Source organism: Cyprinodon tularosa, unplaced genomic scaffold (genome assembly GCF_016077235.1).
Source record: "Cyprinodon tularosa strain WSP-4 unplaced genomic scaffold, ASM1607723v1 ctg636, whole genome shotgun sequence".
In the NCBI taxonomy this organism is placed as follows: Eukaryota; Metazoa; Chordata; class Actinopteri; order Cyprinodontiformes; family Cyprinodontidae; genus Cyprinodon; species Cyprinodon tularosa.
The window spans coordinates 1063208-1078371 of record NW_024039381.1 but is presented as its reverse complement, the minus strand read 5'-3'; the positions used below and the strand labels follow the sequence as shown (position 1 = coordinate 1078371).

At 37.6% G+C, this 15164-nt stretch overlaps 1 protein-coding gene across 1 annotated transcript in view; it reads left to right on the top strand.

Annotated features, from left to right (window-relative positions):
- The window catches only part of abca7 (ATP-binding cassette, sub-family A (ABC1), member 7), a 45038-nt gene that overhangs the window by 7062 nt on the left and 22812 nt on the right, over positions 1-15164 (top strand). Inside the window, exons 6-18 of the mRNA XM_038308401.1 lie at positions 4906-5024; positions 7652-7849; positions 8418-8510; positions 8661-8898; positions 9880-10019; positions 10097-10213; positions 10314-10511; positions 11571-11776; positions 12044-12220; positions 12650-12872; positions 12997-13218; positions 13564-13768; positions 14877-14990. Of these exons, the coding sequence (XP_038164329.1) occupies positions 4906-5024; positions 7652-7849; positions 8418-8510; positions 8661-8898; positions 9880-10019; positions 10097-10213; positions 10314-10511; positions 11571-11776; positions 12044-12220; positions 12650-12872; positions 12997-13218; positions 13564-13768; positions 14877-14990 (2250 nt within the window). The remainder of the gene's footprint in view (positions 1-4905; positions 5025-7651; positions 7850-8417; positions 8511-8660; positions 8899-9879; positions 10020-10096; positions 10214-10313; positions 10512-11570; positions 11777-12043; positions 12221-12649; positions 12873-12996; positions 13219-13563; positions 13769-14876; positions 14991-15164) is intronic.

Below are 15164 nucleotides of genomic sequence, written 5' to 3'. Positions count from 1 at the left end.
CTGAGTGAAAGCAGCTTTGCCCTTTTGTCCAACAGTAATTCAGTTCTTTAAACCTGTCTGTGTTTTCTCTTTTATGTTAGTAGATTAAAGGCAGGAGGCAGAAGCTGAAACCAAGAGAATTTCAAAATTTTTTTATTACATGTGATCTCTGACAATGCTTAAATAAAATAGCTTTACTGCTTTATGTCCTTTCACATTATCTCAGATAAATAGCTCATTAAATAACCTTTTAAAACTTGTGTAAAAGGTATTTAAGCCAGAACTGAAATCGCCCCGTTAGTTTTGAAGGTATTGCGGGGGTGAAGCAGTGTGATCAACAATAGCTGCTAGTTATATTACCTGACCCATGTCCTATCCCAGGATGGTTCATCACTACAAATTTTGCATTGAACCAGATATTCCCTCTAAATGCAAAACTGCTTTCAAAACCAACCCAGTCTCATGGGAAAATGTACCCCCACTACATTGGTCCACACTGCAAAACGTAGTGGAGGTACATTAATGGCCATTTTTTTGTGGCACTGTTACATTTCTTCTGCCTATACGCTTTCTATTGTTTTACGTCCTAGTCACGTGACTTTCAAGATTCCAGCTGGGAGAAGAAAAAATATATATATAAGGCCGACATTCGCTCATTTTTTTGTGGAAAGATTAATAACTTGAGTTTGTTTTTGCATTGAAATGAGTTTTGATTACATTTCTAGTGAGAAATGTATAGTTTGTTGCCAGAATATTTACTCAGGGAATGTACATATTCACTTGCTTGTTCGTTTCTTGCAAAGATTTTTCAAGATAATGTGAAACTGAAACATTTTGGTATAAACATGGCTGAGATTTCTCTAACTTTTAGTGGGAAAATCAATAATTTCAATCAGTTTCTGCATTGAAATGGGTTTTGATTACATTTATAGCGAGAAGTGTAGGGTTTATTTACATAATATTTACTTAGTGAACATACATAATCACCCGCTTGCTAGTTTTTGCTACGGTTTTTCGGATCTCGTCAGGATTATGTGAAATTGCAACGTTTTGGCTGCTACCCATCGCCTAGCATTTAGCTGCCGCCCCGATTCAACATTGAATTCTTTGTGATTTAACTCCATCTGACGGATCAAACCCTCGCCACTGCGTGCGTTGCGTCTGAGGTTGATTTTCAGATCAATGCATTACGTCGTGGCATACGGGAGAAACTAATTAAACTAGTTAAAAAAAAGGATCATGGGTTAAGATCGGATGTGTTTTATTTGGAAATCTACCGGATCCTTTGTGCATTTAACTTCCTGTTTGGTGCGATCTCATTGATGGATTTTGACCAGATTTTGACCAAAGAGGAACTCAAAAAAAAAAAAAAAACAATTTGAATACACAACCAGCATATCTGGAATCAGTGACAGAGAGCGACTGGGACCAGAAGTTTATTAATTTCTCCCCACTGATTTCCAGTCAAAATGTTTTCGCTCCCACCGGGCTCTAGGGAAGGGGCGTGCATACCGCCACCTACTGTTCATGAGTGTGTAGCAACATTGTTTTACATCTATTAAATTTGATTTTTTAATTTTGTATTCTGAAGATAAATAAATAATGCTTTCCTTAATCTATAAATATCTTTTATATTTCCTTTATTTCCCAATAATCCTTTAAGACTTCATTCTTGGCCTGTCCTTTCAACTCTTTTCAATTTCTTCCTTTCAGGTTCATATATTTTGCAGTTCATCAATACATGTTCTGCATTTTCTATCTCTCCACATCCTTCACATTTATCATTATTTTTCCTCCCTATTAAGTATAAAATGTCATTTAAATAACTATGATCTACTCTTAATCTGATCATTATTATTTCTTCCCTTCGATTTCTCTCATTAATATTTCTATTTAATACTGACTTTTGTACTTTATATAACCTTCTTCCCTTTTTATCTTCATTCCATCTTTTTCAATTTCTTTCCTCTTAATAAATGATTTTCCTTCCCCTTTCCCTAAAGGCATTGTAATTGTTATTTGTCTACTTTTCATTCCACCTAACTTTCCATTAATTAGCTTGAAAACAGCACTTTGTAGGCACCCAGTTTCTCTAACAATGGCCCTTTTTGGGTTACCCTCCATGCATTGGGTGTCAGTTCAGTGACACTTCCAGAACATTTTCTTAGGGTTGACCAGGCAGTACAATAATGTGCATGTGGCCAAAAAGTAATAGGGATCAAATTCAGTTCAGAGTCAAGCTATTGGGATCAGGCATCAGGTTCAATTTGCATATTTTCTTAGCCAAAACAAGGATTTGTTGGGCTACTGTAATTTTGAATTGAAAAACGTCCTGAATGGGAAGTCTTCAAACTCGAAAAACAAAGTCCAATTTTTTATTTTTTTTTTTTTTTTGTGGAATGATTATGACCTGGATGTCTAAGAATCTTCACCAGCTTATCAGGGAAATGAATGCCCACAATGTCTATATTCTCCAAAAGAGAATAACAGAACAGACCTTCATGAGGCCCTTGTTAAAGCTATGCACATATTTATGCATCTATGCTCTTCAAATAACTTTCTGGTTCGACGCAACATTTACATTAAATGGGTTGAGAGGTTGTTCTTTACCAGTAAATACATAAAAGATTCCCAGATGACTGCCGATGCAAACTCTCCCCTATAAAACCTAAAACTAATTCTTATAAGAGAGTAAAATCTGTATTAGTCTTCATTAAATGTAGCATATTGTTGTAAATAATCGATTGCTTTATTTTTGGTGTCAGCTTTTGGTCAATATGCTAACCTTAAAAGGTCAAAGTGGGAAAATGTACCCCCACTACGGGTAGTAGTGGGGTAGTAGTAGACAAATTAGCAATTAGAGGAGGCAATAACAATTACAATTCCTTTAGGGAAAGGGGAAGGAAAATCATTTATTAAGAGGAAAGAAATTGAAAAATGGCAAAAAAGGTGGAATGAAGATAAAAAAGGAAGAAGGTTATATAAAGTACAAAAGTCAGTATTAAATAGAAATATTAATGAGAGAAACCGAAGGGAAGAAATAATAATGATCAGATTAAGAGTAGGTCATACTTATTTAAATGACAATTTATACTTAATAGGGAGGAAAAATAATGATAAATGTGAAGGATGTGGAGGGATAGAAAATGTAGAACATGTATTGATGAACTTTAAAACATCTGGACCTGAAAGGAAGAAATTGAAAAGAGGACAGGCCAAGAATGGAGTCTTAAAGGATTATTGGGAAATAAAGGAAATATAAAAGATATTTATAGATTAAGGAAAGCATTATTTATTTATCTTCAGAATACAAAATTAAAAAATAGAATTTAATAGATGTAAAACAATGTTGCTACACACTCATGAACAGTAGGTGGCGGTATGCCCGCCCCTTCCCTAGAGCCCGGTGGGATCGAAAACATTTTGAATGGAAATCATTGGGGAGAAATTAATAAACTTCTGGTCCCAGTCGCTCTCTGTCACTGATTCCAGATATGCTGGTTGTGTATTCAAATTGTTTTTTTTTTTTTTTTAGTTCCTCTTTGGTCAAAATCTGGTCAAAACCCATCAATGAGATCGCACCAAACAGGAAGTTAAATGCACAAAGGATCCGGTAGATTTCCAAATAAAACACATCCGATCTTAACCCATGATCCTTTTTTAAACTAGTTTAATTAGTTTCTCCCGTATGCCACGACGTAATGCATTGATCTGAAAATCAACCTCAGACGCAACGCACGCAGTGGCGAGGGTTTGATCCGTCAGATGGAGTTAAATCACAAAGAATTCAATGTTGAATCGGGGCGGCAGCTAAATGCTAGGCGATGGGTAGCAGCCAAAACGTTGCAATTTCACATAATCCTGACGAGATCCGAAAAACCGTAGCAAAAACTAGCAAGCGGGTGATTATGTATGTTCACTAAGTAAATATTATGTAAATAAACCCTACACTTCTCGTTATAAATGTAATCAAAACCCATTTCAATGCAGAAACTGATTGAAATTATTGATTTTCCCACTAAAAGTTAGAGAAATCTCAGCCATGTTTATACCAAAATGTTTCAGTTTCACATTATCTTGAAAAATCTTTGTAAGAAACGAACAAGCAAGTGAATATGTACATTCCCTGAGTAAATATTCTGGCAACAAACTATACATTTCCCACTAGAAATGTAATCAAAACTCATTTTAGTGCAAAAACAAACTCAAGTTATTAATCTTTCCACAAAAAAATGAGCGAATGTCAGCCATATATATATATTTTTTCTTCTCCCAGCTGGAATCTTGAAAGTCACATGACTAGGACGTAAAACAATAGAAAACGTATAGGCAGAAGAAATGTAACAGTACCACAAAAAAATGGCCATTATTGTACCTCCACTACGTTTTGCAGTGTGGACCAATGTAGTGGGGGTACATTTTCCCATGAGACTGGGTTGTTCAAAACATGAGGGGTTCGCCGGTCAATCAGCCGGACAATAGATTGGCTTAGATTTCCCTATTTTTGATGATCTGTGATCAGCCGATACTTGGATGTGAAACAGATATTATTTACCTTTGCAATGGTCTAAAAAATCATCCACTGTCACTGCTCTAAACCTTGCTTTTACATTTGAAAGCACCACCTAACCAACAGTTTAACAGGTTTTACATTTTTTTACATGTCTGGTTTAGTATTTTTGCCAGTGCACTCCTACAAAATACTATTTGGAAAATATACTGGAATTCCTAATCTCACATTCTTCACACGGAGAATATACCAATGAATGACGGCAGAATTCCTTGCATGGCTTTAAGGCTTGAGTTATTCCTCTAATTTGATCAACCTTTCAACAGAAAGCTCAGATTTGTTCTGCTCTTCTGAATAATCCTGGTGTATTTTTATTTCTGGTAAAGCTGCATTTTGATCACTGTGTTCTGCTTTAGGTTTACCAGTTAAAGAATGCCTGAGACCCAGGGAGACCTTCTCCAGTTTTCTCCTGACCAACGCCAGCCTGTCGTCTTCAACTGTAGACCAGCTGATGAATGCGCGCCTTGATTTTCAGGTTTTACTTTTGTTCACCAAATTAAATCTTAATCTACTCTACATAATGTATGTTTGCTCTTATTCTCTGTTCTGACAAAATCCAGATATTTTGGACTTTTTCTTAACTATTATTCTCAATTATTCCCAACTGCTGGAAAATGTAAAGTAAAATCTAATCAACATTAAGCTGAATAAACTCAAGACTGAAAACTTGTTAAAGTTACCACAGAGGTTCTGTCAGGATTCTAGTTGTTTGTAGGTTAAGTTGTACGTTGTTCAGATTTTAGTAATGTGTTTAATTAGTCGCATTATGTAATAAAGACATGCAGTGAAATAAAATCTCCCTAAAACTGGGTGATCAAGCTCCACTGGGGCTTCTTGGGCTGTCTTTAATGACACATGGGAAAAAGTTTGTCAAAATTAAGTGATAAACTTAGAGGACAAAGTACTAAACAAAAACAGCCCAAAAGATTTGGTATTCTGCAAACTGATCTTTGCCTTTAAAAGCAGCTACCTGTGTTGCTATCAAAGCCTTTTTTAGGTGTTTAAGTGGCCAGTCGTATCCCACTACTGACTCTGGTCAGAAATCCACTCTTGCAGTTTTTTTTGCTTGCAGCCTTATGGAAGTCTTGCTGCTCTGTTCTTTAACTCGCGGTAAGATGACCAGCTTTATGGCGGCCCAACCTGAGGCTGTTGGCATCAATAGCTGCACGCCTCAGGCTGCACTACCAAAAGGTTATTAAGTAAATGTTTATTATATGGTGGAGCCATCAAAAAATATGGAAAGAAAACGTTTTGTCAAAAATAGAATGGAGGAAAAAACAAGAATCAGACTGGAGAGTGAATAATTTAGGAAAGGCTTTTATCTCCTTGGCCAGACCTCAAACAAGAGGAATGCAAGAAGCAGACCTGTTATTGGTCTTACTATTGTGACTTCAGAGTTATCCATTTTTAGCGTGCTGTTATAAAACATGGAGAGGCTGTTTTACATTACATGACAGCAATAAAAAAAATGTTTATATATACTTCACTGGCAGCAATTTGCAGCAAAAAAAGGCTGCTGTATACTAGCTTACATGAGAAAATCTGCAGTTCTACTGACCTCTACCGATAAGCGTTTTCCAGCTGCTTAGAGAGTAACAGCTGTAAGTGTGGGGTGTATAGTGGGAAGGCTGATTTATACTTCGAAACAAGGTTGTCTGTGTAGGCGTCGCGGTGAACGCAGAGAAGTCCCTGCCCCTTCCGCAGACACTCTGCTGCACCTCTCCCAAATAGTAGGTAACCGCAGACAGTGCCGCAGACAGGAGGCCTCTGATTGTTCAAATCTACATCCGCTCTACACTATGCGTCTCCTGTTTGGTACCTTACCGGCTTGCTTTTTTTGTATGACTGCAATTGCGGAAAAGGACTCGTGAAGATGGACCAGCTAGAAGAGCGAGGTGCGCGAGAATGCTGGGACCCTTTTTCCACCTGGATCCGCATCCTTTTTCGCCCTCATGTCCCTCCCTTATAGGACAAACTTGCCCCCATTTCCTCACCGCCTGGGCCATATCTAGATCCAGCTAGTTCGTGATTTTCCCCTTTTGCGTTGGGGTGTGGAATAAACATAGTGCAGACAACGCTTCTATATTGAGCATAAATCAAAAATTTCTGCGTCATACCTGCGACACACTGCTGCGGGAGTATAACCAGCCCTTTAGGGTATTCAGTGTTTACAGCAGCGCTGTTTTCCAAAGGTCCTGTAGGAGGAGTGCTCTTTTACAAGCAAAGCAGAGTGGAGAAATTTTGAAGAATTCCCATTATGAGCTTAACCTATTTACCTCTGAGGCCAGACGTGATGTCTGAGAATTACAAAGTTCAAAATCCAGTTTAATTTTTTGGTGATCTAATAGCAGCGCTATCACAAATCCTTCCTGTTATGCAATAGAAAACCCTTTATTGTCCCACAATGGGGAAATTTTGGTGCTACAGCAGCAAAAGATTATAGCAAAAGTCGACACACAAATGTGGACCTTAAAAAGTTTATAAAAATAAAAGAATAAGTGACAGAGATAAATAAAACATACACAATACTGTACAGGGTTTTTACAATATAAATACTCTATCTGGAGAGTAAATAACCAATATACAGCTGTGGACATTTTTACAGAAATGGATATGTGAAAAATATCACTAACACCAGAGATGTGCAAAAGGACAGCAGCATGTTATTTAACTGACTAAGAAAGAAACTACAGAATCAGCATGAATGTAACAAGTTATTGAGGTTGTTGGGAACAGTGTTGGTTATAAAGTCTTACAGCTGCTGGGAAGAAGGATCTATGATAATGCTCTTTGGTGCATCTAGGATGCAGCGGTCTGTCACTGAAGGAGCGTAAAGTGAACATTATCCATTATAACAGAGATGTTATTTCAACACTCCAAGAAAGCACATTAATAGTTTATGTCCCTGCTGGTATTTGCTGATTTTTTCTTTTTCCTTTTCTTGTAAGTTGTCTGTTTTTATTTTCTTATGTACACATACATATGTTGAGCACATTATTCTAATCAGTTGCACGTTTCTTTGTGTCCAAACAAGCAATTTTGATAACTGCTTTATTTTCTGTATTTTATTTTTAACTGAAAGAATAATTTTCTACTTTCCAGGCTGTAATTACTGGACTCCAGATGCCACTGAAAGCCTTAGTGTGCAATGAAACCATGCTGGGACAGCTGCTGTCAGTGGAGGGAGGAGCAGCCAACATGACGGCTCTTCAGATGGAGCTTTGTAAGCTTCCAGCTGATGTCCTGCAGGATGCTGAGCGCATTTTCCTCTCTCAGCTTGATGGGACCAAGTTGCTTACAGTAAGGACGTTTGGCTGCTATAAAAAATGTCACACTTTACAAATTTGGTCTGTTTTTTCCTTATTTTTATACTTGAATGTTTCATATAATCAAGACAATTTTAATTTTAGACATAATTTCCAAGATAACTGAAGTAAAATAATAAAAAAAAATTTAAATTATGTTTTTTTTAATGTAAAAAATATATTGGCCTCTAAAGCTTAACTGCTATCAAACAGTAACTGGGATTTAGTGCCACAGCATCTTGATGAGATTAAAATCCAAACCTCATCAAGCCCACAGAATCCTACATATGTTTAAGTTGAAGGGAGGCTTTCAAGTTTTCCCCAGGATAATTATCCTGCTGTGTAACCCTAAGGTCTCACTAAGGTGACAAACATATTTCTATGGATTAAATCTTCATTTTAAAACAGCATTTTGTGTATATTAAGGTTGTGATATGACACTGGATATTAAAGAAGCTGAACGAGGATAGAAATAAGTCAACTGTAAAAAAAATCTATGCTTTTGTTTTGAAAGGATCTGCAACTCCATCCCCAAAACGTAGACTTTTCTAAATGTTTTCCAGAGAGACCGTCTAATTGGCAGCGCTGAGGAGCTGAGGCTCATCAGTCAGGCCATCACCTCAGTATCCCAGGAGCTCGCTGTCCTTATAGATGACGTGAGGAGAGAGTCACTCATTTGAAAATTTTTCAAGCATTGTTCTGTAATATTTAGAAATTCTTCATGTTTTTCACCGTTTTCTTGAACTAATGTTTCTTTTCCCGTCTTTCCAATCTTCCCCATAACTGTCTGTTATTTCCTCCCTCAGTTCTCCTCCCTTTCCAGTTTTGCAGAAATGAACGAAGCTCTTAGTCTTCTGTCTCCAGAAAATCGAACAGCTCTGCCCAGGGAGAGTTTCAGGGCTTTTTCAAGAATCATGTGCGGCCACCCCAAAGTTGGCGGCGAACGCATCCCGTCGCTCAACTGGTACGAAGACAACAACATCAAATCGTTCCTGGGCAGAAATGGTACAGAGGATGTAGTCCCAGACGGCGACAATACAACAAGTAAGACGCCTCTCTGGTTTTAGATGTTTCAGCTACTGTTAGTGAAGGCATTTACAGTATTTTGTATAAAATTGAATGGAAATTAAAGTACACTTAATTGTTTAACTCTACTTTAAAAGCATAATTTTGCACATAGATTGTATATTATTACTTTATATACAGTGGTGTCAAAAGTAGACACATTTGTTACTTAAGTAGAAGTATAGATACTGCTGGTTAAAAACACTTTGGTGAAAGTTGAAGTATCAACTTGACCTCTTTTCTCAAGTAAAAGTGAAAAAGTATGTGCTCCAAGATACTGAAAGTATAAAAGTATAAAGTAACCTTTAAAAAACAGACAGACAGATGCCACTATATGAATTGAAAGCTCAATTTTTCAACCATTTCAAAAAAATTTTTGAGATAGGGCCAAGGTTGAGGGAGGTCTTGTTGGTCTCCGTCTCCCGATACGCTCTCACCTGTGTCAGACCTTTCAGACATTTCAACATCTTTTTCTGAATCCAACATTGTAGCATGGCATAGATAATTCACGATTGCAGTTTGAAGAAGACCTGCCTGCTTCTGGTTATTTCCTTTGGCATCAGCACAAATTTGACGAATAGCTAACCACTGAGTGTTTGCGTTATATGACTCATCCAATTACACTAGTTTTCACTAGATGTGATTGGTGCCAATGATCTCCATTAGATGGAGCACATGACGTGAAATAAATATTTATAAACATTAAACCGAAGCCAAGAGTGATGAGTAACGTTTGTTTTAAAAATGTAAGGAATAGAAAGTACAGATACTTGTGTGAAAATGTAATCAGTAGAAGTCAGAAGTAGGAAGAAAAATAAGTAATGGAGTAAAGTAAAGATACCTAAAAAGTGTACTTAAGTACAGTAACGAAGTATTTGTACTTCATTACTTGATACCTAATATATTTTTATTAGTGTTGATGATCACATGACATGTTTCCTGTTTTCTTTACTTCTGTAGCACCTTTTTGCAAAGGTTTGATCCAAAGTCTGGAGTCAAATCCTCTGTCTCGCATTGTATGGCGAGGAATTAAACCCCTGTTCATCGGAAAGCTGCTCTACACACCGGACACTCCTGCAGTTCGACAAGTCATTAAAGAGGTACCGCAGGTTTAAACACATTAGACCCAAAAGCTAATTTATATATTCATCAAAGATTTTCTAAACCGTTTATGTAGGTGAACAAAACCTTTGAAGACCTCCAGATTCTTCAGGATCTGAATGATGCCTGGATGGAGGTGGGACCACAAATCAAGAACTACATGGAGACCAGTGTGGAGATCCAGTTGCTAAAGGTTGGATTCATCTCCTGCTGCTCTCTGTTGTGATGCATTATTTTTACATTTTTAACCTCAGCATTAATATTAACCATAGCATTGTTTGTGTTTGCGACAGGATTTGCTGAGGCGTCCAGAAATTGCGGTTTTGATCAACATGCGTTTCGAAAACACAACCTGGACGGCCTCACGGATCGCTCGCTTCCTCTCCACTCCCTCACCAGACGTCCCCAGGAAACCTGGAGCCCCGCCCACCTGGTTGGACCTCTACAATAATGTTGGAAGCTCTATCGCCATGCTTGCACAAGTCACCAAGGTTTTTAGCTTTACCATTGTTGATTTACAGAAGACAATTTTTATATAATATCCAGGCTTTATGAGGTACTTGGATGCCTTTTTATTAATTTTTATATGTTTACAGTTTGTGCTTAAAATATGAGGAAAGTGGGCAAAACATAAAGTGTGATATCTAAGTAAAGAGTATGCAAGTCCACGGAGCCCCTAAAGGGACATGGAGGGAAAAAAAAAAACTTTTGCGAGATCCTGCAATAGTTTTGCGAGATCTCGAAAAAAATATTGCGGGATCTCGCAAAAGCTTATTTTTTGCGAGATCTTGCAAACGTATTGTGGGATCTCCCAAAGTTTATTTTTTCCTCCATGTCCCTTTAGGGGCTCCATACAAGTCAGATGAACAACATCTAGATAATGGTGGATTCATGAAACAGGCGCAATTATCTACTTTACACATTGATCTTATCAGTGGCAGGACATATAGGAGCCATTGTTGTCATCTTGTTTATGAAATATTTTCAGTAATACTTTGTTTTAAATATCTCCTCTTTTATTTATAGCATTTTTTGCTGTTGAAAAATAAGGTTTTTGTAGTAAAGACTAAAGAATTTGTTAGAAAATAAACACCCCATCTTTCTTGTCTTTTTGAAGCCACTCAGTGTTTCACTGTATTGTCTTTGCTTTCTGCTTCATTTAATGCCTTTATATCCTTTTCCTGACTAATACCTTTGGACCATGACGTCCCTTTGCAGACTATTGTTCTTGGAGTCAGGTTTCACTGAGAAAAGGTCTGGAAAAGCCTTTGAGAACAGTTGAACTTTACCTTGATTGATTTGCTTATAATGATCAACACACCTGCTCTATCTCACTGTTTATTGTTGGGTTGTTTTGTCCCTGAAATATGTTCATTTTATCAGGAATCTATAGCCTTTTTATATTCAGATGAAAGATCTTGAAGAACCAATATTAATATTGGGGGGAAAAAATAATTCTGCCTAATTTTTTAGAAACTGAACTGAATGTTTTCTTGTTTTGCCTCTATGTTAATAATAGTTAATAATGCCCTCTTTGTGCTTTTTCTTAGTGCTTTAGTTTGGATAAAATGGAGGGGCTTGACACGGAGGGTCAGCTGATTGACAGAGCTCTCCAGCTTCTGGAGGACAGACAGTTTTGGGCAGGTGTGGTTTTCCTTCTGCCTAACACGTCCTCATCGCAGCTCCCGCCCCACGTCACCTACAAGATCAGAATGGACATTGATGATGTGACCCGCACCAATAAGATAAAGGACAGGTATTAAAGGATTCTTCATTTGTTAAACATTTTAATGTTTTGGATTGATATATTTGTATTTCTTTTAATGGGGTGGTTTGACATTATATTTTTATCGTTGTGTTGGAATGGTGCGTTTTCAGCATTAGAATGGTTCTAGTTGGAAAAACGGCAATACAACCCAGCGTTTTCCTTTTTTCTTGCTCTTTCATAAAACGGGGAAAAATGTCTGCTATATCCTTAAGAATTTATACATATAAATATATATATTTTTTAAATCCTTTTTAGATTTTGGGATCCTGGTCCAGCTGCTGACCCATTTAACGACATGCGCTACATTTGGGGCGGCTTTGTCTATATTCAGGACCTGGTGGAGAAAGCTGTGAGCTACGTTCTGACTGGAGTTAAACAGAATACTGGCATCTACATCCAGCAGATGCCCTACCCCTGCTATGTGGACGATGTGTGAGTGATGGAGGCTTTGGTGAAATGTTGACACAATCACCAGGGTTTTTACAAGGTCCTAAAAAGACATAAATGGTGGAAATTTAATAGATAAATAAAGTTGTAGGCCTTAGGAAGTTTTAAATACATTATGATCTTCTGAATGAGATTTTTTTGATATTTTGTTGTTTTTAAATGATTTTTTCTTTTGATAAAATGCGCTAGCAGCAGTCTTTTGCTCCAACATTTATAAACCACATACATACCACAAAAAACAAAAACAGTATTAGACTTTGTTCAAATTAATGTACAATATTTATCCTTGTTGCAAAGCTGAAAAAATAAAAAATTATGACTGCTCCTGAAAGCAGAAATCTCCACTTATACCTTCAGTTGTCCTTCTTCTTCACTGGAATAACTGCATTTAACTTTTGTTTTTCTGCCTAAAAGGTTCCTTCGAGTACTAAACCGCTCCCTACCTCTGTTCATGACTCTGGCGTGGATCTACTCGGTGGCCATGATCATTAAAGGTGTAGTGTATGAGAAGGAGGCGAGGCTGAAGGAAACCATGAGGATTATGGGTCTGAGCACAGGAACATTGTGGCTCAGCTGGCTCATCAGCAGCTTGATCCCGTTCCTCATTTCTGCTGTTCTCCTTATTGCTCTGCTCAAGGTTACATAACTTTTCTGCTCCAAAGAGTCTAAATGGAACAAATATCTGCTTTATTTTTTATCTATTATTGAACATATGTATAACTACCAAATTACTCAAGACCGTCTTCTCTCGTCTTTCCTAGTGGGGTGATATATTGCCGTACAGCGACCCGACTGTCGTCTTTTTTTTCCTGATGGCTTTTGCCACTGCCACCATCATGCAGTGTTTTCTCATCAGCACCTTCTTCTCCAAAGCCAACCTGGCTGCCGCCTGTGGGGGGCTCATCTACTTCAGCCTCTATCTGCCCTACGTTCTGTGCGTCGCCTGGCGGGACCACCTCACCTCCACACACAGAGTCTTTGCTGTGAGTCTTTGCATACCATCTGGCAGCATTTATGACTTAATACTCAAAGTATTTATGCTTCTTGAACTTCACCACATCTTCAAGCTCCCAGAAATCAAAGTATTTACTGGGATTGTTGTATGGGATCTACATTAGAAATTATTCATAATTGTGAATTGGAAGGAAAAACGATTGCAGCTGGAGAGCTGCTGCAAGCATGAACTATCTGTTCCAACAGAATGGTCATTCTGATCCATGAACATACTATATCATATTTAATACTGATAAAATACATTCATGTTTTCATTTTTTTAATGGGAATGAAGAGGTGGAAATTAACACAACATATCCCTTTGTTTCTCTTAGAGTTTTCTGTCTCCTGTAGCCTTTGGTTTTGGCTGTGAGTATTTCTCTCAGTACGAGGAACAAGGTGTGGGGATCCGGTGGTTTAACCTGCGGGCCAGCCCTGTGGAGGGCGACACGTACAGCTTTACCACCTCCATAACCATGCTTTACGTGGACGCCTTTATCTACGCCCTCGCAGCTTGGTACATTGAAGCGGTGTTTCCTGGTACGACGCATTCAGATCTTTATATAGATTTTTTTCCTTATTGCAGGGAAGGTTCTGATTTTAAAGGGATTGTTTTACTCTTCTGCTTTACGTTTATTTTATCATCAAAAGTGTAAAAAGACTTTATTATGATGTATGTAGAAATATAATGGATTTAGTTTAGTTTAGGCAGAGCATTTTTAATTAATTGGAAAAGACGCTTTACTTCTTATGAATTTGTCACAGGTGCATCAACTTTGCTGTTGTAGCTTATGTTACCAAGTCTTATGCATCAATTCAGAAGGTTAGAGCATCCAGAACGAAGGATCTTTGATATTCCTCTTTAAATCATGTACCTTCATTATCCAATAGTCTGTTTTTTCTCCTTCCTGCTTTAAATGTTCTGGCAGCTTGTTGATGTTCTTGAGAAAAACTATTGTCTGGTGCCAAACCTCTGTTTTAGGTTTGACAGAATATTGGGCGGATGAGGCGAATGCTGCAGTAGGAAGAACACGTGAGAAGGAGTTCTGCACTTAAATTCATGGGAAATAATAAATGTTTTTAAAACTCTGTGTTGCATCCTGTAGAGGAAGGCATTCATTTCTAATTAGGCTGTCCTGGATAGACAGAGGGACAAACAAATAATATAATTAGGGGGAGAAAAAAAGTCAGAACTGCCTTCTTCTTGAATTACATGTCATTCATCCCTAACACAGCCATCTGTAGTCAGGTCGTAAGCACAAAGAATACCAAACTGAACAAGGAAATAGTCAGTACATCAACCCTTAAAGCAAACATTTTGTGCGACCTGACAGCTGCTACTTTGTTTACAACAAACCCATTGACAAAAAAATATATAAAATTCCAGTTTTGATAAGTCCACATAAATAAAAAATGGCCTCAAGTTTAGTCTAGGATTTTACCGTTCTTTTGGAAGTGTGGAAGATCTCACTAATCAGTTTAAAGGGGTCAATAATATTAGTGTCATTGTTTGTTCAAATATTAATCAATAAGAACCTCATGAAAACATACGGTCATAAACCAGTTAAATGAACTACTTATAAATACAAAAAATCACCCTCTGGTTTGAAGATCTGGGAGTTTATGTGTATTCTCTCTCTCTCATCAGGTCAGTATGGCATCCCCAGGCCCTGGTACTTCATCTTTCAGCTCAACTACTGGGGTGGGATTCCTTTAGAAGTCGGCATGCCAATCCCACCGGCCCCAGCAGAGCAAGATGAAGGTACAGTACCATAAGCTGCTGGTTCTATGATAGGAGGAACAGTATCTAGTTATAATAGTATTGCTTTTAAGGTAAAAGGTCAAGAACCCAAAATGTATGCAAAAAGTGGCATCCAACTGTTTTCTAAGCTTAATTCCATGTAGAAAATGATGGTAACAAACTAAGAGATTAGCC